A 23,254-nucleotide genomic window follows, 5' to 3' on the forward strand; every position below is an offset into this window, starting at 1 on the left:
GGGGGCTGTCTGAGTACTATTTGATTGAGGGAGTGAGCCAGGCAAATAGCTAGAAAAGGATGTTTCAGGCAGTGACAGGAAGTGCAAAAGCCCTGGGGTAGGATTGTATTCAGCACTGTGGAGCAGTAGCTGGTAGGAGGCCAGCAACGCCGGAGCAGGGAGCCCTGGGGAAGATGATGGGAGCCACGGAAACTTCCGTGTTGGCCACGGGAAGGACTTTTTGACTTTATTCCACGTGAGGCAGGGAAGAACTTGAGGGTTTGAGTCATGATCTGACTCACATTCTCCCAGCATCCCTCTGGCTGCGGAGTGAAGAATAGAGCCCAGATGGGGCAAGGTGAGCACAAGGAAACAGTGAGGAGATGCTCGTGGCTGGCATCAAGGAGGTGGAGTTGGATGCTGGGTTTGCTGCTTGATCAGAAAAGATAGTCATCAGACAAATATCATATGATATCACTTATATGTGGAATCTAAAAAAATGATACCAATGAACTTATTTACAAAACAAAAATAGACTCACAGACACAGAAAACAAAGTTATTGTTACCAAAGGGGAAAGGGAGGGGGAGGGATAAATTGGGAGTTTGGGATTAACATACACACACTACTATATATAAAATAGATAAACAACGAGGACCCACTGTTTAGCACAGGGAACTATATTCATAATAACCTATAATGGAAAAGAATTGGAAAAAGAAAATATATTTATAACTGAATCACTTTACTATATACCTGAAACTAACACAACTTTGTAAATCAACTATACTTCAATTAAAAATATATATTTATAAAGAAAAGATAGTCATCAAAATTGCTGTAAAGATTTGAGCCTGAGCAACTGGAAGAAAGGCGTTGCCATGTGCTGAGGAGAAAGGCTGAGGTGGGGAGTGAATAGAGTTTGTTTTCAGACGTGTTAAATTTGAGAGTGATGTCAGGTGGCCGCGGCCTGCAGCAGCCTGAAGCAGGGTTTCGGTTCCCAGCCAGAGACTGAGGTCGGGTCGCAGCGGTGAGAGCACCAAATGCTAGCCACTCGACCAGTGGCCAGTGACAAGGCCCTGGCCCTTCGGCTTTGCAGAAAAGAATTCCCACAAAGATGGAAAGTAGTGAAACAAGTAAAGTGTTTATTAGAAGAAAACAGAGTACAGTACGTGGGGATAGACACACGGGGGGGCTCAGAGAGGGAGAGAGTCGCGCTCTCGTGGTAGTTTAAATCACTTATTTGGGGCATTTCTTCTGGGTTTTCTTTGGCCAATCATTTCAATTTGCCTGGTTCAGAGTCCGTATTTGGTACATCTCAGGATCCTCCCAGGTGTGCGCGCGTCTCTTAGCCAAGATGGAGTCTACTGAAGAGGCCTATGGGTAGCTAGCATCACTTACTCTGGGGTGGCGCCCCCTCCCGTTTGACCTCCAAGGAGCTTTTCTGTGCATGTGTAGTCGGGGAGGTCTCCTGACTTTGAGAATGAGGAATATGTGGTCTCATGTTCTATCTGGGCAGGGCCCAGCCTCCTCCCTCGATTGTCTGGCTGTTTTCGTCTTGGAGTATCGGTCCACAGAGAACGAACTCCAACTGTTTGCCCCGGGGGCCCACCTATCTCCTGCCTCAAGATGACATTAGACAGTCAAGTGGAGGTGTCAGGAGCACTCAAGGAAGAAGTCTAGATGAGAAATTCATGTGGGTGTTATGGTGGATGGTAAGCATGGCATGCACTTTGTAGCTTTTCCTGTCAAGAGGACTGTTTTCCCGCCCTTTGAATCCGGGCTGGCCTTATGACTTGCTTTCAGCAGTGGACGCAGTGGAAGTGAGAAGTGAATTCTCAGGCCAAGCCTCAAGAGCCCTTGTACCTTCTGCCTTTGTGCTGTTGGAATCCTGTGACCACACTACGAGGAAGCCTGCTGAGGCCCAGTCACCCTGTGGCCTCAGCTAACAGCCTACCAGACCCAGGCCTGTCTGTGAGTAAGGCCACCTGAGATTCCCCTGGTGGCCACTGACCGACTAGCTGACCGCAGACACAGGAGCAGGCCCAGCCAGATAGCTAAGTCAGCACCGACTAGACCAGGAGCCCGGTCAAGCCTGAGCCAAAGAAATCATTATTTTAAGCAACTAAGTGTTGGTGGGATTTATTACGGTGCAGAAACCATCACATTCTGATGATGTGTTTAAATATCAGGATATTTGATCTGTTTCTTACTCAACTGAGCCCATGATATTGTTCTGAAACATGCCTTTTCCATTCAGTGATGTGTCTAATGACAGTTTCCCATGAGGTGTATTTCAGTCTCTCTCATTATGTTTTTCTTTTTTCTTTTTTTTTAAACTTATTTATCTATTTTGGGCTGTGTTGGGTCTTCATTTCTGTGCGAGGGCTTTCTCTAGTTGTGGCAAGCGGGGGCCACTCTTCATCGCGGTGCGCGGGCCTCTCACTATCGTGGCCTCTCTTGTTGCGGAGCATAGGCTCCAGACGCGGAGGCTCAGTAGTTGTGGCTCACGGACCTAGTTGCTCTGCGGCATGTGGGATCCTCCCAGACCAGGGCTTGAACCCGTGTCCCCTGCATTAGCAGGCAGATTCTCAACCACTGTGCCAGCAGGGAAGCCCCTCTCTCATTATTTTTAACAGCTGGATGAATATGCTATAATCAGTTGTCTCAACCAGTGTCTTATTTTGGTGGTTTCCAGGGTTTGCTGTCAGAAAGCCTTGGTGAACATTCTTATAGACGGTATTTATATCCATGTGTATTTATCAGATAAGTTCTTGCAAAAACAATGACTGAGTCAAAGAGATGTGCATTTAGAATATGAGTAGTTGTGAAGTTATCGTCCAAAATAATTTATTAATTTATACTTCCTTCTATATGAGAGTGACTTTCATCAAGCCCTTACCAACACTTTGAAATATTTGCCAGCCTGAAAGGTAAAAAAAATGTATTGCAATACTGTTTTACTTACTTTTTTTTTTTGTGGTATGCGGGCCTCTCACTGTTGTGGCCTCTCCCGTTGCGGAGCACAGGCTCCGGACGCGCAGGCGCAGCGGCCATGGCTCACGGACCCAGCCGGTCCAGGCCATGTGGGATCTTCCCGGACCGGGGCACGAACCCGTGTCCCCTGCATCGGCAGGCGGACTCTCAACCACTGCGCCACCAGGGAAGCCCTACTTACATTTTTAAATGATGGATGAGGTTGAGACTATTTTTGTATGTTTAGTATCTATTTATATGTTTTTCCTGGGAATCTCTTATTTCTGCTCTTTGCCCATTTTGTGTCTTGTTTAGCCTTTTAAAAAACTGAACCATCAAAGGTCAATGAATATTAAAGAAATGTTACTGTATTTCTAAACACTTTCTAGATGTAGACTTTTAAACTTGAGTTCTAGAGGAGTTTGAAAGGCAATAAATAATCATTTCCTAACATCATGGTGTTTTACAAGTACAAAACACTTGGCTATATCATCTAATATAATCTCATAGCTAACTTCTGAGGCAGGTCCTGGTATCCCCAGAGAGATTAAGTAACTTTTAGGTCAGGAAAACTTGTGAAAGACTTTGAAATAAGCATAAAAAGATTGTTCTGTCTAGCGCACTCTTCCAGAATTTCTGCCCCTTTCATTGTCTGTGAGCTATTTTTCCACTTTGTATAATTGTTGGAAACTGGTACTAATGCAAATGATACTTGTCTATAGAAATGCAAATGAATTGTGCCTGGTGGAGATGCCATTGATTACTTCCCTGTGGCCATTGACCCTTTCTGTCTCTGTTTGTAATTCATTTCAGCATTCCTGATTGCCTCTGCTTGTGTCTGTTCTTTGAATTCTCCTTTGAACTGTTATGATGTCTTACTGGTTCCCCCATTAATTAGTGAGCTAGATAAAACGTTGGCACGTGTTCATTTTATATTTATATGATCGTACTGAAACCAGGGGGGCAGGGGGCAGGGCACAACCTTTGAAAGAATGAGATAGCCGTTGAGGATAGGACATAAACTGGTTAGAACCAATTAGATCCAAAGTGGTGGAAGATTCGACTTCCAGTAGACCTTGAGCCTCATTATACGCTCATTGTAATACATTAGCGTATGCTAAACGAGACTCCCACCAGTGCCATTACATAGAAGGCCAAAAAGTGGGCAGTGGCCCAATTCCTGGAAATCCCCACCCCTTCTCCAAAGTAGTTGGAATAATCCTTCCACTCATTAGCCTATGAAATTACCCAGCCCATAAAAGTTAACCACCCTAGTTTCTCTCTCCCTCTTTCTTAGGCTTTTCAGCACAGAGTGAGGCTGGCCTTCTAACTAGGCCCCTTGCACAAATCCTGGGGAGTTAAACTCTGAAAAGAGCTTACTCTCTAACCTTCATTCAAACTAGAATGACAACATCTCTCCCCAAGCCAGCAGAATAACCAAAGACACTAAATTCTGTTTAAATTTTTAAAGAAATGTTTCTATATTTCCTTCACTCTTTCGGACATTCATATCAAAGCCAAACAGAATGTGTTAGACATGGGCCTCGTGCAAAGTCATTGAGTGAATGTTCTGCTTGCAGGGGGAGGTCAGTACCATTCCTTCCACCAACCTGGACTGAGCTTCAGGGCACAGAGCCTCAGCTGTTCATGTCAATATCCAGTTCCATTTATGAAGTGCTCAGTAGGTGAGCCCTTATGAATGAATGAACAAACCTCTCCTTAGTCTCCTCTGTGCCTCTGTTCTCACCATAGTTCATCTCACCAAAGTAAGGGCCAGAAGGACCCTCAGAAGTCACCTTGTCCAACTGCCTGTTTTACAAATGAGGCCCAGAGGGGGTGAGTGACTGGCTGGAGGTCACACAGCAAATTAGAGGAAGTACAGGTGCAAGAGGACGACCTCTTCCTTCCAGAGATCATCCTGAGACCTCCCACAGTGTCTGTCGCCTGAAGCAGGAGGGTGACATTGGCCAGGAGAGATGAGAGCTTCCTTTATTGGTCACCTTGCTGCTAAGTCCGATGCAACCTTCCAAGGGACAACCTCAGGGTGGCTTCCTGGGCTGTGGGTTGTCTTTGGATTGTGAGATTGATTCCCCCAGAGACCTGGGCACCTTCCCGCCACCTGCCTTCACCTGGAGAAGAGAGCAGCTCCACTAAGGAGAGAATGTCTGGTCCTTGTGTGGAAGTGGCACAGATGTTGCCCCATTTGGGGTGCGGAGGTGCAAAAAAAGCAAAGTGCAGGGATGCAGGTCTGCTGGATGATGAGAGGGCCCGGGAGAGGCTGTGTCTCCCACGGGTGGCATGGCAGGAGGGCGATCCGGGTGGGGAGCCAGGCAGAGGCCAGCTGACCTTGAGCCGGTAAATAGCAACCTGTGGGAGGAGCCAGCCTGGGCCGTGAAGGGGGCAGCAGCATGGGGCCCTGTCACAAGGAGAGGCCAGGAGAGAGAAGTGAGCCCTGAACTTTACCCTGGGCTGTCCCTCGGCTTCCCAACCTTTCCCCGTTACTCTCGGGCAGCTCGGAGTGGGTAGGGGGACCAACTTGGGGAGAAATGTGTGCCCAGGGGGGCCAGGAAACATCGTCCCCATCCCGTCATTTACAGCAACTGTTTGTTGTGGAAAAGTCACTTTGCTTCTCAGAGTCGAGTTTCTGCATTAGCAAAAAATGGATAAATTAAAAATCTTACCTCATAGGGTCACTCATGGCTTTGTACAAACCGTTACCCATAGGAGTGTCTATTCGTGTACTGTGCCGCCCCTCTGTTTGGCGTCTGGTACACATTCCAAATCTGTGTTGACTCAGTGGACAGCTAAACCTTAGGGAGCATTTCCTAGGTGATGAGCGGTCGTTTCATCCTCATCAAATCTATGACTGTCCTCTGAGGGGCACAGTGACTCTTCCAGGCCACACTGCTGCTAAGCGCAGAGCTGGGATTCGAACCGGGGCCACCTGACTCCCCAGCCAGTGGGCTCGACCTCCACGCACCGCCCTTTACTCTGTGATCCTGCTCCATAAACTGGGAAGTTTTGCATAAGTAATACACGTGGGTCCCCGGAGGAGGGAGAGGAGTGTGATTGGCACTCAGTGGAGGAGGACACGGGGACAGAGGCAGCGACTTCTCCAGCATCCGGGCCTACTATCTTTCTATAAGAATTGTTGCACATTTTACTGTAGACAGAGCTCCGGAGGTCCCCAGCCACACCCCCTCTCCCGCCCGCGACCGCCCCCCGCCCTCCGCCTCAGCCACTCACGACCACGTCTGGGTTTGTGGGCGGGGCCAAGTCGGCCTCGCTCGGCTGCGGCGAAGCCCCAAGGCTGCTGGTCTTCTGCTTCCGCCATTTGGCTCGCTGATTCTGGAACCAGATCTGAGATGAAGGCGAGAGAGGATGGAGATAAGCAAAAGGGATTTTCTCCATCTAGTTCCTCCCTCCAAAATGCATAATGACGGCGCCTTCCAAGGGACCAACCCTTTACAGTAGGAAGCTCCATGGCATCCAGGATTTCTTTGGATCTGATCTGCCTTGAGAGAGGGGGCCGGGGATCACAACCTTCAATACCTGCAGAAGTGTGGGCTCATGGGATGGGGTGAAGCAGCTGGGTGCCATGTAACTGGGAGTGGTGGAGTCTGCGGTGAACAGTGGCTAAAGGGGGCAGCTTCTCAGCTTTAGCCAACAGTCACCATGTGGAAATGTGAGGCCAGCGTTGCAAGCTCATCCAACTTCTAAGGCAGAAATCTTGATTTTTATGTGAAAGCGCTGAGATTTAAGATACCGTGCAGTTCATATAAAACCCATCTAGGTTCTTTCCTGCTGGTGGGCCACCGGTTTGCAGCCCCGTTGGGCCCCGTGGCATCTGTAGGTTGGTTGAATGTTGGCGGTTCCCTGTGTTCACAAGTGCCCTGATTGTCCATGACATGCTGCCATCTGCACTTGGTCATACTGCCGAGGCAGATGCTGAATTCTGGGCATTACACTAGATGCAGGTGCTACCCACCTAGCTGGTGACTGTTTTCAAATAGGAAGAAAAAGGGGAGAAGTCCAGAAAGGGGCGGTCGTTCACCAGAAGAACAGTAGGTTCCAGTGAAATGAAGGGTGGAATGTTGACATAGACCCTGGAGCAGATTTTGAATTCGAATGAGTCCATCATATATTTTTTTTAATTTTTATTGAAATATAGTTGATTTACAATGTTGTGTTCGTTTCAGATGTACAGCAAAGTGATTCAGTTATACATATACATATAAATATATATATTCTTTTTTAACGTTCTCTTCCATTATAGGTTATAAGATATTGAAAGGTGGATGGGGGAGGGATAAATTAGGAGATTGTGATTAACATATACACACTACTATGTATAAAATAGATAATCAACAAGGGCCTACTGTGTAGCGCAGGGAACTCTACTCAATACTCTGTAATAACCTATATGGGAAAAGAATCTGAAAAAAGAATAGATATATGTTTATGTACAATTAAACCACTTTGCTGTACACCTGAAACTAACACAACATTGTATATCAAATATACTCCAATATAAAATTTAAAAAATTATATTGTTCTGTTTTTCAAGGATTGCTTTTTTGTTTATTCATTAAAAGTGAAATTATTAAAAAAAAGATATTGAGTATAGTTCCCCCATTATATTTGTTAAAAAAAAATGAAGAGTGATTTAGAAAACTGTTTTAGAGAGAGTGCCAACATGTAACAGTTGGATTTGCTAGAGCGATTCTTGCAGGACTGGGGATAAGCAGAGGGCGAGGCATACCCCTAGTGAGTGACAAGGGGCTACTGGATCTCTAACCACAGAGGAAGCCATAGACACTTGGGGGGAAAAATGACAGATTACAGATTAGGTCTCTGACCATGGAGGGTCCTTGCCACCTCTCTGTGCTGCCTCCAAAGTGATGCCCATGTGTTCTAGGTCAGGGGTTGGCAAACTAGAGCCTTGGCCTTTCTCTGGCCTCCTACCTGTATTTGTACAACCCTTGTGCTAAGAATGGTTACACATTTTTAAATGGTTGGGAAAAAAATCTAAATGAGAATAATATTTGGTAACACATGCAAATGATACAAAATTCAAATTTGGGTGTTCACCAGTACAGTTTTATTGGAACATGCTCAGTTGTTACATACTGTAAACTACGGCTGCTTTTGTGCTACAAGGGTAGAGTTGAATAGTTGTGACAGTGACGTTATGGCCCCCCAAAGCCTAACTTAATTAGCATCTTGTCCCTTACAGGAAAAGTCTGTGGAGCCCCGGTCTAGATTGTCAAGACCTATTTTGTGAATGAGGCTGTGTGGTGGACGAGGTTCTGGAGCTACAGCCAAGTACAGAAGGAGGGAGTGGAAGCAGATATCTATGCCACCTCCGTGTCCATCCCCCAAGGTGAGAAACCATCTTATAACTATGGTGGCCTCATTTCCTGGAAGATGATATTTGGCCAGTGTAACTGTACTCATGGGATAAAGCCAATGGAAAATTTCTGATGGGACAGCCCTAGAGGGTGCAGGATACATGGGATCTTACCCATGGCCCCAAGTGCACTGAGGTGGGGGGCCGAGGGCGGGGATGGCTGTACCTGTACCCGAGCTTCTGGGAGGTTGATCCTGGCTGCCAGCTGGTTGCGGACGTAGGCATCAGGGTAGTGGGTAAAGTGGAAGATCTTCTCCAGCTCATGCAGCTGCTCTGTGGTGAAGGTGGTTCGGATCCTCCGCTTGCCCTTCCTCTCCTCTGGATGGAAGAGGGTCCAAGTTGGGTTAGTGACCTCGGTCTCAGTGAAGCTTTTGTGCTGTCTTGTTCTACCTGTTCAACCCCTGTTGCCACTACTTGGCCTCTAGCTCCTTAGGTTTGGAGTTTTACAAGGTTCTCTTTCCTAGAAACTCTGCTTCTAGGCTGACCCCACTCTCCCATCCATCCTGGACAGTGTGGCCAAGATGACCTTCTAGAAACTTCTTTGATTGTCCTTTCTGCTGCTCAGATGCCTTCAGACAAATTTCCCTTGTCTGTAACAAGGAATGGTGAACCACAGCTTGGGGGCCACATCTGGTCCACTGTTTGTTTTTAGAAATAAAGTTTTATTGGAACACAGCCTGGCCCATGGGTTTATGTATTGTCTATGGCTGCTTTGGGCAGCCCTAGGCGACTTTATATGGCAGAGTTGAGTCGTCGAAACAGAGACTGCAAAAGCTAAAATAATTACCATCCAGCCCTTTACAGTAAAAGCACAGCAGTCAGCCCCTGACAGCCTGTTTCCAGCCACATGACTAGTCTCATGCCCACTCAGAGGCGCTGCATCATAGGTGGGGTCCTAGTGCAAAAGGAAAATGTGGGTTCAGAAAGAAAGCTTTTTCCTTTCTTCCTCTCTCTCTCTTGACTTGTCAGGGTGGTTTTTTATTTGCTACTTAAGGCCCTGCTCCCTTGGGCACAGGGATACTAATAGCATGAGTGTGGACCCTCACAGGGCCCACCCTTCGACTTGGTGCCGGGGTGCCTGTGCCTGACCTTGACCCTCCTCACATCTGTGCCCTTCCCTCCCCAATACCCCCAACACAGACGACAGAGGAGGCAGCAGTCACTGGGTAGGGGCGGGGAAACAGGTGGCTGAGAGCCCATCCCAGGGAAGCAGGGAGGCGGTGAGAGGGGCGCTGAGCCTGAGCTGAGGCTCCAGGCCCCTGGTACGTGGTTCGTGGTTCCACTGGATTGCGCTTGCGAAACACAGATTCAAACATAAAATTATGAAGAATTTCAAGAGGGTGACCATGAGCTTTAACCCGCAAGTGCCAGGCCTCCGAGTGCAGGGCCCTGTGCAACGGCACTGGTCACACACAGGCCCATGAAGCTAGGCCTGCGTGCCCGTGTGTGTGTGTGTGTGTGTGTGTGTGTGTGTGTGTGTGTGTGAGAGAGAGAGAGAGAGAGAGAGACGGGAAATCAGGTATTCAGTTTGGACGTGTTAAATTTGAGATGCCTGTTGGCTATTCAAAGCAAATGATCAAATAGGCAGATGCTTATGTGTTTGGAGCTCAAAGGGGATCTCGGGACTGAGGTTCACATTGGGGACTTATCAGCGTATATTTGGCCTTTGATCTCATGAGAGTGGGTGAGATCACTTAGGCAGGAGGAGAAAAGTGGAGGGTCTAGGAGTGAGCCTGGGTCCGTCCACTATTTAGAGGCTCAGGAACCAACGGGGGACCCAGGAGAAATCAATGAGGGAGGCCAAGAAGGACAGGTCTCTTTGGTAGGTGACAAGTGCAGTGACGTGGACACCTAGCGAAGAAACTCTTTTAAGAAAGAAGGCTCGGCTGTGTCCATGCTGTGACTGGATTAATTGCAATGAGGACAGAAAGGGGGTCCTTGAACCTGGCTGCGTGAGGACCTTAACGTTAGCAGTTCCCACAGAATAGGGGCAGCAAGGGCTCAGGGGCAGTGGGCAGAGGAGAGAAGGGGAGGGGAATTGGAGGAGACAACAACTGTGCACATCTTCAGAAAGGTTTGCTGGGATGTGGAGGAAATATTGCAGTTGACAGCTGGAGAGACCATGATCATGTGGTCCCAGGGATTTAAAACAAATTAACAGTATAACATCACATAATCTCTCCAGCCAGTCTCTCTCTCAGTCTATTTTTGGGGGAACCCTACCTAAGACAGAGGGAGCTCAGATCCACAAAATTCCACAGAAAACGTGGGGGAAGAGAGGTTTGGAAAGAAGGGAGTGATCACAGACTTTAAATTAGAGAGGATGAAGGGGAAGAAAAATAAGAAACAATCAGTGTGTTTATTCAACACCTGTTAAGTACCAGGTACAGTGCTAAACCCTGACCTTGGCCTGTGTGTGTGCATATTTAGCTTGCCTTGTTCCAACATGGATTTGTGAGGCATGTGGTCCTGAATTTGGCATTCAGGACATCATTGAGATCCACAGGAAGACTACTTGGGTTGAATTAGGATGGTCAAAGCCAAGTGAAAAAGAACAATTTTGTGTTATCCACAAACACACTAAATACAGTGTCTCTGATACTGGGTAGGAACTTCAACAAGTATATGTTGTATTAAATTGGATGCGGTGTGAGTGGTTGGGGTGAAGTCAAGGCGGTGAGGAAAAGAAGAACTTTTATGTCGAGAAGGTGCGAAAAAGGCTAGAGGGAGGTTGGGGAAAAGTCTGGAGTGCGGCCTGGAGCATATATCTAAAGCCTCTCAGGAGGAGAAACTGAGGAAGAAGAGTGAGGGCTTTGGCGGATGCTTGATGGAGCAGGGCTGCGGGGCAGGCTGGTCAGAGGTGCTCATTATACCTGGCATTAAGTTGTTCAGGACAGGACAACGGGAGCTCAGGTCATCAGCAGAGAGTGAAGGAGGTGGGAGGGATTAGAGGCTGGAGGAATGAAGAAGGGATTTGGAAAGCTGCTCTGGAGAAGGGTGAGAGAAGTTAGGAGAGTAGGGAGGATGGAGATTCAACCAGCCTTGCTGTACCTCCTGATGAAACCAAGGGACGGTGAACATTGGAGGAAGCACCAAACCAGGTGGGGCAGGTTTGTCTCTCTGACCATGGACTTCTGAGGCCAGGGTTACAATTCTAGTCTGACTTGCAACAAAGACCACATGATGCAATTTTAGGAATAGTAGGAAAGGTACCCCCCCCACCCCCCCCACACACAGATCACCTTCACTTCTGGGGCCAATTCCTACCATTCTAGTTGACCACCATGGCTCCTGATTGCTTTCTCACTCCTGTAAGAAAAGTCTGCTCTCAGAAATGATGGTGAATCTAGGTACGTCCTGTCCTAGCATCCCTCACGCACATTGGCAAGACTCAAACCCTCTGGGGAAAGAAGCCTGCTGTTCTCTGTGTCTGTGTCTGTGTCTCTCCACTGTGAGCTCCTGGAGGGCAGGGACTATACATTGGACTTGCTGAGTAACTGGCACCTACTGGGAGCTTCATAATTATTTGCTCTAAATGAATAAAGGTGAAGTTTAGGCTCTGTTCTCAACCCATTCGGCAGATAAGACACTGTCACAAGAAACAACGCGGAATGATTTGTCTGGACTCTTGTGCACTGTCAGATGTCACAGGTCGGGAGAGAGCAGAATTAGCTGGAAAGGAGGGGTAGGGATCTAAACTCTTGTTGAGGTCTCCTTACTTCCGCTCAGTCCGCTTTCTTTTTCCCCCCAAAAGAGGTAAAACGACCACAAACTATGAGCTGGAGTAGACACGGTGAAAAATGGATTTCACTTGTGACGGTTTAACAGCTGAAGAGATCAATTAACTTTTATGTGTGTGTGTGTGCTTATTATCCGTCCTGCTATCATTGGACAGTAGAAAACCCACTAAGCTGGATGTCAGAAGCCCTGAGCTCTGTTCCTGGCTCCAGTCTACAGCTTGGGCCATGTTTTATTTACTCTCTGGGCCTCAGTCTCCCCATCTGTAGAAATGGGTGAGGAGAGAGGTTTGAATGATCAAATCGCTAAGGCCCTGACATGCTGTAATTCTTTTTCTCTTCAATTGGAGGCTGAATGGCTTAAAAGGCCTGGCCTTGGGCTTGCCTGGTGGGTGAAAGGAGAGGGCCAGAGAGGAGAGATTTCTGCTGAGGATAACTCTCCCGGCTGAATTGCTCCTGCATCTCTGAGAGTCAACAAGTGCATTTCATAGTCTGCCTTTGGTCTCACCCCTCCTGACTACCCCTCATTTTTGTTAGTCCATTTTTTTTTTTTCCCTCAAAGTACTTTTACTCATTTTTCTGACTGTTGGAAGCTTCTTGGGAGTTCCGGAAAGCGAGATTTCAAACATGATTACCCCCTAGAGTAAGCTATTGGATTGTGAACCAGCTGATGTGATCTGATTTCTCTCCTTCTCTATCCCCTTTTCCCTCCTCAAGTCCACCCTACTTTTTAAATTTAAAAAAAGAGATATTTATTCTATGTTTAGAGCTGATGATGTATTTAAGGGATAGAGCCAAACCCAGCCAGAACTGATGTAGAGAGTAATGGCAAGCCATGCTGAAAGTATTCATTCATTCATTCATTCATGAGGTCAGCATGTTAGATGATATTAGTGATACAGTGCAGTTCTATAGAAAATTGCAAAAAAATTTCACAGAATGGAAGATTCCAGGTTGGACGGACAAACTGAGGTCAAGGACAGCATGGATCTGGGATTCTTCTGGGAATACAGAGCTTTGGAATAGAGGATACTGAACAGAAAACGTAGGGTGCTGAACCAGAATACGTAGGGTGCTGAACCAGAATACAGGAAAGTAGGCAATGTGGAGAACAGAGGATTAGAAACAGAATGTAGATTGTAGTAGAAATAAGCCATCTCCTCCTTTTTCCCCAGAAGGAAAGTTAGGCAAACAAGGGCTCATGACTAAGCATAGATTCCTTAATAAAATGATTATTTCAAGTTTCTATTTATGTAATTAAGGGAGCAGCTATTAGGATATATATGGCTTTCCCGTATTTCCTGTAGGACCAGAAGGGCATCGGTTGGAGATAAGGTGAAGAGGAAAAGATCTGAACCCTACCCTGCAAAATAATTGGGGAGGGGCTGCTTGGCAAGTTATGGGCCAGTAAGAAAAATATTGTTCTCATTAGCTTTGAACTATACATTCTCAGGATAAATGTTTATTCTTGAGAGACGATGATAATGATGGTGATGGGATCTATGTGTATGTGCCCAACAGCTGTAGTGACTTCTCCTGTGAAGAAAGAGGGGTGTCTAAAATTCACATGGTTGGCGAGATGGAGGCTGAGCCCCAAGTGGACCGGGCTGCAGGACTCAAGGGCCAAAGCCCCTCCCCTAAGACTGAGCATGGGTTCTTGGGGTGTCAATAGTCAAACACTGATTGTCCCCGTCCAACTCTTCTTGGGATGTTATCTGGGACTGAATATCCCTAAATTGGAGAACTATAAAAAGGAATGGTAGGGAGAGGGGTCCTGGAGTTGAGATCACCCCCAGTGAGTGGGGGTCCCTGAAATATGACTAGTGACACCCCACCAGAAGAGCCATTTTGGGAGACAGATAGACTTGAGCCTGGAGCTAGGCAAACAAGGTTAGGATCTAAGGCTGGACCTTGTTAAAATTTTAACTCCTTAGGTCTGCCTTGTTCAGTATGGTAGCCACTATCTACTTGTGGCTGTTAAAATAAAATAAAATATACAGTTCCTTAGTCACACTAGGCATAGGTCAATAGCCACCTGTGGCCAGTGGCTACCATATTGGACAGCACAGATATAGAACATTTCCATTATCAGAGAAAGTTCTATTGGATAGTGAGTGCTACCTTACTGGTTTTCTCATTGGGTTCTTGAACAAGTCATACTCTGGGTCTCACTTTACGTCTCTTCTTGTGTTGCAGTTTCCTCTAATTGCCACGTTTGTCTAGGAAGGAGAGTATCCATCAGTCATAGAGCTGACTTTGATGGTGCTGGGAAAACTGGAAGTACAGGGAAAGTGAGAGGAAGGGAAGACTGGCCCAGGCCCATCTCTCTGCTGGTGACTGGGGAGAAGGAACGTGTCCAGTGGAGAGGATGGTGCCCTGGAGCTCCGGGTGGTGACTCAGAGCACAGTGACCTGCCCATGGTCCACAGGGCAGGGAGGATGGGGGAGAGCAGAATCTGAGGGGCTGGCTCAGGAAGTATGAAGGTCAACACTTCAGTTTTCCCATCAAATGCAGGAGGAGGCTGCTCTAGGAAAGGAGTGAGGGGACCAGGAAGCCTGAGGCTTGGGTTACAGACCACAGTAGGTGACGAGAGAGATGAAGCAGGGGAGGGAGGCAGAACAGCATAAATGGAATGTGGAACCAAGAAGGCAGAACACAGGACTCTGCAGGTAGAATTTTGGAACCAGAAGGAACCTCATTAAACAGGAAGCTGGAAGTACCAGTTCATGGTTGGAGTGCCCATTGCATGGGATGATTCTTAATCATGGGGAAGGGCTGGGATGTTCTGGGCCCCGGCTCAGAGAGGATGATGGGGAGTGTGGAGCCCCATCCAAGGGCACCCGGGAGAGGGTGGGGAGACGGGGCAGGAAGCGGGCAGGGAACTGCCGCCCCTTTCAAGTTGCCCCTCACCCGGTTATTAATTGTTGGAGCTGTGAATCCCACTTCAGTGGGTCTTCAAAGAGAACGAGTCAGCAGAACTTAATTAAACCTGAGACGTTTAGCACATTGATCATAAGAAATACACAATTTACACAGGTGATTAGGTCACCTAATTATAAACTGATGGTTTTCCGTGCATGGCTCCCTCCCCTGATTGCTCCTTCTCTGCCGTCTGCTAATTGGCTGCTCAGCTAAGGCCCCGGGGGCTTTGCAGCTGGACTGAGACTCCCGAAACCGGCCTTGTCCTTGTCTTCCCAAGGCAGCGGGTTCGGCAGGATGGAGATCCAGGCTCCCTTTGGGGCCCTCCTGCAGGGTGAGGACACCTGAACAGGACAGGTGGGGAGTAGGGAGGTGCCTCCCAGGGAAGAGATGCTCTGGCCTCTTCCCGCCGGGTGTGGTCCTGGACTTCTACATTTCCCTGTGCCCACAGCGTGCAAGGCACACTCCTTGGCCCAGCATTCAAGCTCTTCAGGCTCCCCGCTTCCCAGGGTCATCTGCTTTCTACCCAATCATCGCTTCCATTATTTCTGCGCCACCTGATGGCTTCTAGATTCCCCAGATCGGCCATGCCTTTTTATCCTCCAGGGACTTGCTCTCGCTACCCCCTACATCTGCAAGCCTGTCCTCCTCCTTTGCCTAGTAAACTCTTACTCATCCATCAAAACCCAGATCAGTCAAAGATTTCCTTCTCTCTAAGGTCTGTTGTGAATCTCCATGTGGAAACACAACAGGTTTTTTGTTTAATCGATAAGAGTGCTAAATTTCAGTGTGCAAGAAACCAGCCTCCACATTTGTACAAAAAAATCTCTCTCAATCTTCATGTATCCGTGTATCAAAGTGTTAATGGTACTTACTACTGCATAGGAGATGGTAGAGTTACAGCTACATTTTCTTTTATCTTCTTTCTGTTTATCTGTATTTTTATTTTCTATAATAAACGTGGATTACTTGTATAAATCAACAACAACCCAGCGAATACAGCTAGAGTGGAAAGAGATGAGGATAAAGAAATTGCTAAAAAAAACAGCTGAGAGACCATTGGAAAGCTCACCAGCCACGGATTTGCGCCCTGTTCCCAGGGGTGACTGGGTCAGTGCCCATCCACCCCTCAGCAGCAGGAAGATGGTTATTTTCCACATGTATGGTCTCCCTTTCATAATATTTTTTATATATGGCTCTCAGCATATGTCCCCTCATACTCTACCACACTTTTCATATGTGTTTTTTCTTTTTAAAATAGAAGTTGTACCTTTGTTTCAAGGATTTTGTGCGGGAAAGCTACAAAACAAATAGCACGAGGGCTCCTCTCTTGACACCTTGTGAGGGCACCAGAGTGTAGCCTGCTCCGTCCCCCATTCATCCAAGGTCTCTCTGACTGTGCAACTCAGCGGAAGCCTGAAATTCCCCAAACGTAGGTTTTAAAGATGCTGATGGACATAGATAAAGGGCCAAGGTGCTTAGCTTGGCACACGTGACCTCAGCCTACCTCATGCCTCTCACCTCCGCCGACATTGGTCCATGATTTCTCAACTCCAGCCACCCTGAGTTTCTTTGTTTCTCAAAAGGAATATTCCATTCTATTCCTCTGGGCTGCTTCACCTGCTTCCCTCTGCCTGGCGTGCTCTCTCCCCTCCTCTGCCTGGCTGCTATCTCAGATGCCACCTCCTTCTGAAGTCTTCCTTCAAGCAGAGTTTGTTGCTGTCTCCTCTGCGTTCTCAAAGCACTGTGTCAGGGTTGTATGTTTCTCTGTGTGGTTACAGTGTAGCTCTCGAGACAGTGTGCTTGGATTTGGGCACAGGGTACTGCAACATGGGCTGATTACATGTGCTTTCAAGGTGGCATCATATTTCAACAGTTATGAGAAGGTGTGTGTGTGTGTATGTGTGTGTGTGTGTGTGTGTGTGTGTGTGTGTTTGCTTCCCTCCTGCCCTTATTCCTTTCCATTCTATACTTGTGACAATGCAGGGGAACAGACAGACGACACAAGCTGTGAAGCTAGAGGATGTTTTCTGATGTGACACAGGAAGTGTCACAGAACTTGTTTCTATTCAATGCGGGAATCCATATTCAGTTACCCTTCCTGCCGCCGAGAACTGAGGAGGAAGTTAACTAGCTCTTATCTCTGTGAAAATACATACAGAAGGCCAGCCCAAGTGCAAGTGTGCAGAGTACCCAGATTAGAGGTATCCAAAGCCCCAGTCCCTGTAAACAGGGAAAAGAGCCATTTCTGGCCAAAAAATGATTAACAACTGCTACAGTACAAGGAGTATTTGGAGGAGTAAACCTCTGTGGCAACAAGCATTGATTAAAAGAAAGGAAAAAAGGAACTTTGAGAGTTCTATATATGGAGACCGAAAGTGACCTATGAGGAGTCATAAGGAATAAGAAACCATCAACCCAGTGTGGAAGAGTGTGAGGACAAGAAGAGGAACAGCGAGAAGAAGGCTTGGCCCCAGCCCTGAGCCAGGGCTCCCCCTCCCAGGGCCCAGAGCAGAGCAGAGCCACTGCCTTTAGTTCTAGGCAGCTGGGGGCTGAGGAGGGAGGGCAGGGGAAGGAGGGAGGGGAGGGGGACAAGAGAGAAGAAAGAGGAAGGGGACAGGGAAGAGGGGGGGAAAGAGGAAAATGAGGGGGACGAAGAAGTGAGGAAAGGGGGAGTGGGTTGAACTGTGTTCCCCTCAAGAAGAAATGTCTAAGTTCTAATCCCTGGTCCCTGTGAATGTGACCTTATGTGGAAATAGGGTCTTTGCAGATATGATTAGGCTAAAGTTTTTTTTTTTTTTTTTTTTTTTTTTTTTTTTTTTTTCGGTACGTGGGCCTCTCACTGCTGTGGCCTCTCCCGTTGCGGAGCACAGGCTCCGGACGCGCAGGCTCAGCGGCCATGGCTCACGAGCCCAGCCGCTCCGCGGCTTGTGGGATCTTCCCGGACCGGGGCATGAACCCGCGTCCCCTGCATCAGCAGACAAGACTCTCAACCACTGCGCCACCAGGGAAAGCCCTGCTAAGGATCTTGAGATGCAATTCTCCAGGATTTAGGGTGGGCCCTAAATCCGATGGCAGGTGACTTTATGAGAGAAAGGAGAGGAGGGTTCCACACAGACCCAGAGGCCTGTGGATGCGTCTACAAGCCGAAGACGGCTGTAGATGGTCAGCAACCACCGGAAGCTGGGAGAGAGCCATTTGAGCAGGTTTTCCCTCAGGGCCTGTGGAAGGGATCAACCCTACCAACACCTTGGTTTTGGAATTCTGGTTCTGAACTTCTAAGATAATACATTTCTGTTGTTTTAAGCCAGTCAGTTCGTGGTAATTTGGTACAATGGCCACAGGAAGCTCAGACAGAGGGAGAGGATGAGGGAAAGAAGAGGAAGAGGAGGAAGGAGAAGGGGGAGGGCCGCAGGGGCTTCTAAGGGGCAAAGTCTGGAGGCATTGAAAGGGCAAGAAAGACTGAAGTGGGAGAGATGCTCCATGTGCCTGGAAAGTGAGGGACAGGAGGCCGTGATGGGGATGAACCTGGGGATCGGCAGGGCCCGTCTGTGAAGGGCTTTGAATGTCACACCAGTGGGTTAGGGGTTGATGAACTACAGCCTGAGGCCGGATCTGGCCCTCTGCCTGTTATTGTAAATAAAGTTTTATTGGAAGATAGACATACCCGTTCATTTATACCTTGTCTCCTTTTCAGCTGTGATGGTAGAGTTGAGTAATTGCCACAGAGACCATCTAGCTATCAAAACTTAATGTGTGGCCCTTTGTAGAAACGCTGCTGACCACTGCAAGAAGATATTCTTCCAGGCTCAAGAATTCCACGGCGCCCCCGGCCACCTCCACCAGATAAGAGGGGCGGAAGTTAGCACCGCCCCAAGGTGGTGTTGCCTGGACTCTCATTGCTGACCCCACTTCTGCTCCAGGTGGGTGGCCACTACTTCTGGTTTTTTTCACCTTTGCCTCCCCAGCCTGCCGCCTGGCCCAGAGTAAGCACTCAGCAATGATTCACTGAGGGACTGAATGGCCCATGAATGGACAAGGGAAGATATCTGTGTCCCTCCCAGGCCAGAAGATCCACACTGGTTTACCCACTGAAGTGGTCCCTTCTTTGCCCATCTTCCTCTCCCCTTTCCCCGCCGGGACTCGCAATTTCCCTGCAGAGGGTCATCAATGGGACAGGTGCAGAGATGATCTCTTTCTTTCCAGGGTCTGATCCTCCAGTATAAAGTCACTTCCTCCTGACTGGGTCTCCCTGGACTTTGAGGACCCCCGAACTCTGGGGGGCTTTCCTCTCTCAGGAGGAGTGAGCGGGCAGCTGGGCTTAGCATCCCTCCAAATTGGGAGACCCTCTTGGATTTTTCCACGGAGGCTGGGGAAGGTCCAAGCCTTAGATTATGAGGGTCCCTGTGAGAGTGGGAAGCTGTGGGGAGGGACCTGGGTCCCTGCCATGAGAAATGAGGGAGGCCCAGCACTGGCCTTGGTCTGGATCGCCGACCTGGCCCCGGATCTGGCCCGTATTGCTCTGTAGCACCGAACAAGCCAGTTTGCCTCTCTGGACTCCAGCCTCCTCAAAAAAACGGTCCTTGGACCACCTGCGTCAGACTCACTTGGGAGAGCTTGCTAGAATAGATTCCTGGCCTCCACCCTAGACTGGAGGCAGAGTCTTAGGTGCCAGGCCTGGAATGCTGCCTCTTCACAAGCTCCCTAGGGGATTGGGATCCTGAGGTAACGCTTTGCAGTCAACCTCCAGGAGCCCCTCTGTGAAGCCCTTTACGTGGAGACAAAGAGGAGTTTATTCCTCTGTTGTTATTATTGGGACAGGGGAGGGCCCTGGATGCACCTCTTCTGTCCTGTTGCCCATTCCCTGAGGGCTCCTGCATGCTGTGTGTGTGTGTGTGTGTGTGTGTGTGTGTGTGTGTGTGTGTTTGGTGGGGAACAGGACAGAGGTGGAGAGGCATCAGCTGGGCCACCAGCACTGGCGGGGGTGGGGCCTCCTGGGGGGCAGTGAGAGGTGGAGGTGGCGAGTAGGTCCTGCCCCCCCTGGCACGGACACCCCTCTGCAGGGAGGAAGCTTCTGCCATGGAAAATGCCCACGAGTGACACCACCAAGGCTTTTGCGCAAGCAGCTTCTTGTGGAATCGGTCATGGCATGTCGGAGCGGGGAGGGCCCTTAGGAATTTTCTAGCTCTGCACTGTCGTGTTCCAGATGAGGAAACGAAGGCCCAGCCAGGGCAGCGGCTTGCCTGAGGTCCTCCAGTGCATCGGTGCCAGACCAGGTCTTAGGGGCCAGGTTTCTGGAGTCCCAGCTTCCTGCCCTCCCCGCCCAGCCTAGCATCTCACAGACTCCAGCTCTTTGCAGTTTGTGCAAGTTACCTTTATAGTTTCTGACATGCTGGCATCTCACCTGCATTATTACTTACTTCACATTTAAACAGACTTTTTTTTTGGTTTACCTAAATAAATACACTTATTTTAAAAGAAAACCTCACATCATGACCATAAGTGGGTAAATGGTATCATGTGTCATAAATAGAAGGTTACTGTAGAAATCATTACAGAACGATTGACATAAATAATCTTTGTAGACAGGAGTAAAGATGCAGATGTAGAGAATGGACTTGAGGACACGGGGAGGGGGAAGGGTAAGCTGGGACGAAGTGAGAGAGTGGCATGGACATATATCCACTACCGAATGTAAAATAGATAGCTAGTGGGAAGCAGCTGCATAGCACAGGGAGATCAGCTCGGTGCTTTGTGACCACCTGGAGGGGTGGGATAGGGAGGGCGGGAGGGAGATGCAAGAGGGAGGGGATAAGGGGATACATGCATACATATAGCTGATTCACTTTGTTATACAGCAGAAACTAACACACCACTGTAAAGCAATTATACTCCAATAAAGATGTTAAAAAAAAAATCTTTGTCTGCCTGCCCCTCGAAGTCATCTTGAAAACCACCACGGCGACCCTTACGAATCTTGGACGTGCTGAATTCCAGCCCAGCGGGGAGATGGATGGATTTAGGCCACTTTCAGGAATACTCTAGAGTGGATGGTCTCAGACCACCAGGGTTCAGTTCTAATGCTACCCACTCTGCGGTTTTTGCAGGTGATTTGTCTTCCTGGTTTCATCAGCTCTAAGGCAGGGCTCACAACTGGATATGGATAGAACAACGGCCGTGAGGTTGCCATGAGAGCCGTGGAGTACCGTCCAATCTTACGACTGCTATTTTTGTAAGCGCTCACTGGGGGGTCTCCTCTGGGTCCAGCGGGATGGCTGGCGTGAAACATGCCAGCAGCTTCAGGGGAGGCTTAGAATGACTGGCCTCCTTTTTGCCATCAGCCAATGTCAGGCTAGGAGAAGGCAAGCTGCTCTGGGAGGGAAATCAGATCTCTCTCTTTCTCCGCAGCAGAGAGGACAGACGTGGGTTTTATGTAGCTGCAGCAGGAGAGACTCTGGTTAGACCCTTAGAAGAACGGTTTCTGTGAATGCTCATGGCTCATTCAATTCACTGGAAGATACTAATGAACTTCTCTACATTAAGCTGGGGCCCTTTCCTATTGATAGGCTGAGCTACTGGGAAAGCTGCCAGCTCCCCGGGGACGTGTTGCCCGCCAGGGTCTTTCTCTTGGCCCGCCTCTGAGCACAATCTCCATCTTGGGAGACTTGACTCGGTTGGAGGGATTGGAGCTCCATGCTCGGTAGGAGAAGACATCATGGGCCCCCCCGAGCTTCCTTTCCTTGGATTAAAGGGGTGGAAAGGAAAGAGGACTGGGACCCTTTTGTGAGATACTCCAGGCTCATCTCCTATCAGACTCCGTGGGCCCTCGAGACATCACCAGCTCCATTTCCTCCGTCACTCAGCCGTCTCACCAAGGGTGAAGCTGAGGCCAGAGTGGAAAGGCACTTTGCCAAGGTGGCTCAGCAGGCCGGGGGAGAGGTGACACTGACTGCTGACTCCTGACTCTTAGCGTGTGTGTGCCCTCCTCCAGCCCTCCTCCAGCTGGCTCTCAAGCAGGGGCCTGGGATCTGGTCATTGTTATTTGGGGGCAAGCCCTGGGGTGGGCACTGGCCTGGGGTGTGATCAGGGTGGGCAGATCCGGGGCACAGCTTCAGCCACTAGAGGCCGTGCAGGCTGAACTCTGCTTACGTAGGGAAAGAACATGAGAGACCGAGCAGGTGTTTGGGGGCGGCTGGGTCTCGGGTCCTCTGCTTTGTGACTTGGGGCATCACCCACCTCTTCCCTTTATAGATGAGTTTCCACATCTGTCAAGTTATGATAGTTATGCTTTTCTACTGAAGTTAAAGAAGAGACGTGCACAGCCCCTGGGGCAGTGCCGACCACACTGTAAATGCTGAATGAATGAACGATAACTCTTAGCTGTGGCCTGGTTACAGGAACGAGCCCCAGGTCCCCGCATCCTGCAATGAACCGAGGCTTGGTCCGCATTGAAACAGCCGCAGTGCCGGGCTGGATAGAAGAGTATTTACGGCTAACAGCCCAGTGCCTAACATCTCTGAATTTTGAAGGCTTCTCTTCTGTTGGGAGCTTCCTCTCTGCCTGAGTGCAGCTGGGTCTTGGAGACCCAGGAGCAGATGAGAAATGGCCAGAAGACACTTACCCTGGGGCTGGTCGTGCGGGGGTCTCTCCGGCCCAGAGTCTGCAGCTGCTGCTTGCCCGGTGCCCTGTCCACCTGCCCCTTCTGGCCTGACTGCATCTCTCCTCTCAGCCGGCCTCTTTAAGATCTCCTCGATGGAGAAGGACAGGCCCCGCTTCTTTGGGGCCTCACAGCACCCCGAGCTCTTCTTCTCCATCCCCCCATGGAGAGCCGGGCCGGCCTTGGCACCCTCCGCGGGCGGCTGCAAGGGGGGCAGAGGGGCCTATGCCAGTGGAGGGTGGCGTTCTTCCTTTCCCGAAGCTCCTGGAATCAAGAGAGTGAGCAGAGGTGGATCCTCGTGTGGGACTGTCCAAGCAGGGTTATGTCTCCACGGGGACTTCCATGGGTCACCTCAAAACACCCTGGGATCAAGGAGGCAGGTCACGTCGGGAACACTGGAAGGGGCTGAACCCTGTGCCCAGGGGCTCAGAGCCCTCGCCAGCTCCACGTCGAGGGAGTCACCATTGCCAAACTGGGTTCAGCCCTACTGCAGCGAGTCTTCTCCAGGGTGGTCACCTGCACAATCGCCAGCGTAGGCCGGGGACCCCGAGGTCACGGACAGTGGGGAACACGGCA

The 23,254-nt window shown here is 49.1% G+C and overlaps 1 protein-coding gene across 1 annotated transcript; it reads right to left on the reverse strand.

Annotated features, from left to right (window-relative positions):
• Window positions 1-4,822: 4,822 nt before the first annotated feature.
• Window positions 4,823-22,850, reverse strand: ISX (intestine specific homeobox; the record flags this gene model as incomplete). Its single annotated transcript, XM_079936545.1, is given in 6 exon segments — window positions 4,823-4,899; window positions 5,085-5,181; window positions 5,183-5,371; window positions 6,202-6,315; window positions 8,532-8,683; window positions 22,643-22,850. Coding segments are annotated over 6 exon segments (822 nt in total). The 5' UTR covers window positions 22,836-22,850.
• Between the last annotated feature and the right edge of the window lie 404 nt (window positions 22,851-23,254).

This window comes from Stenella coeruleoalba, assembly GCF_951394435.1.
Source record: "Stenella coeruleoalba genome assembly, chromosome: 11".
Classification (NCBI taxonomy): Eukaryota; Metazoa; Chordata; class Mammalia; order Artiodactyla; family Delphinidae; genus Stenella; species Stenella coeruleoalba.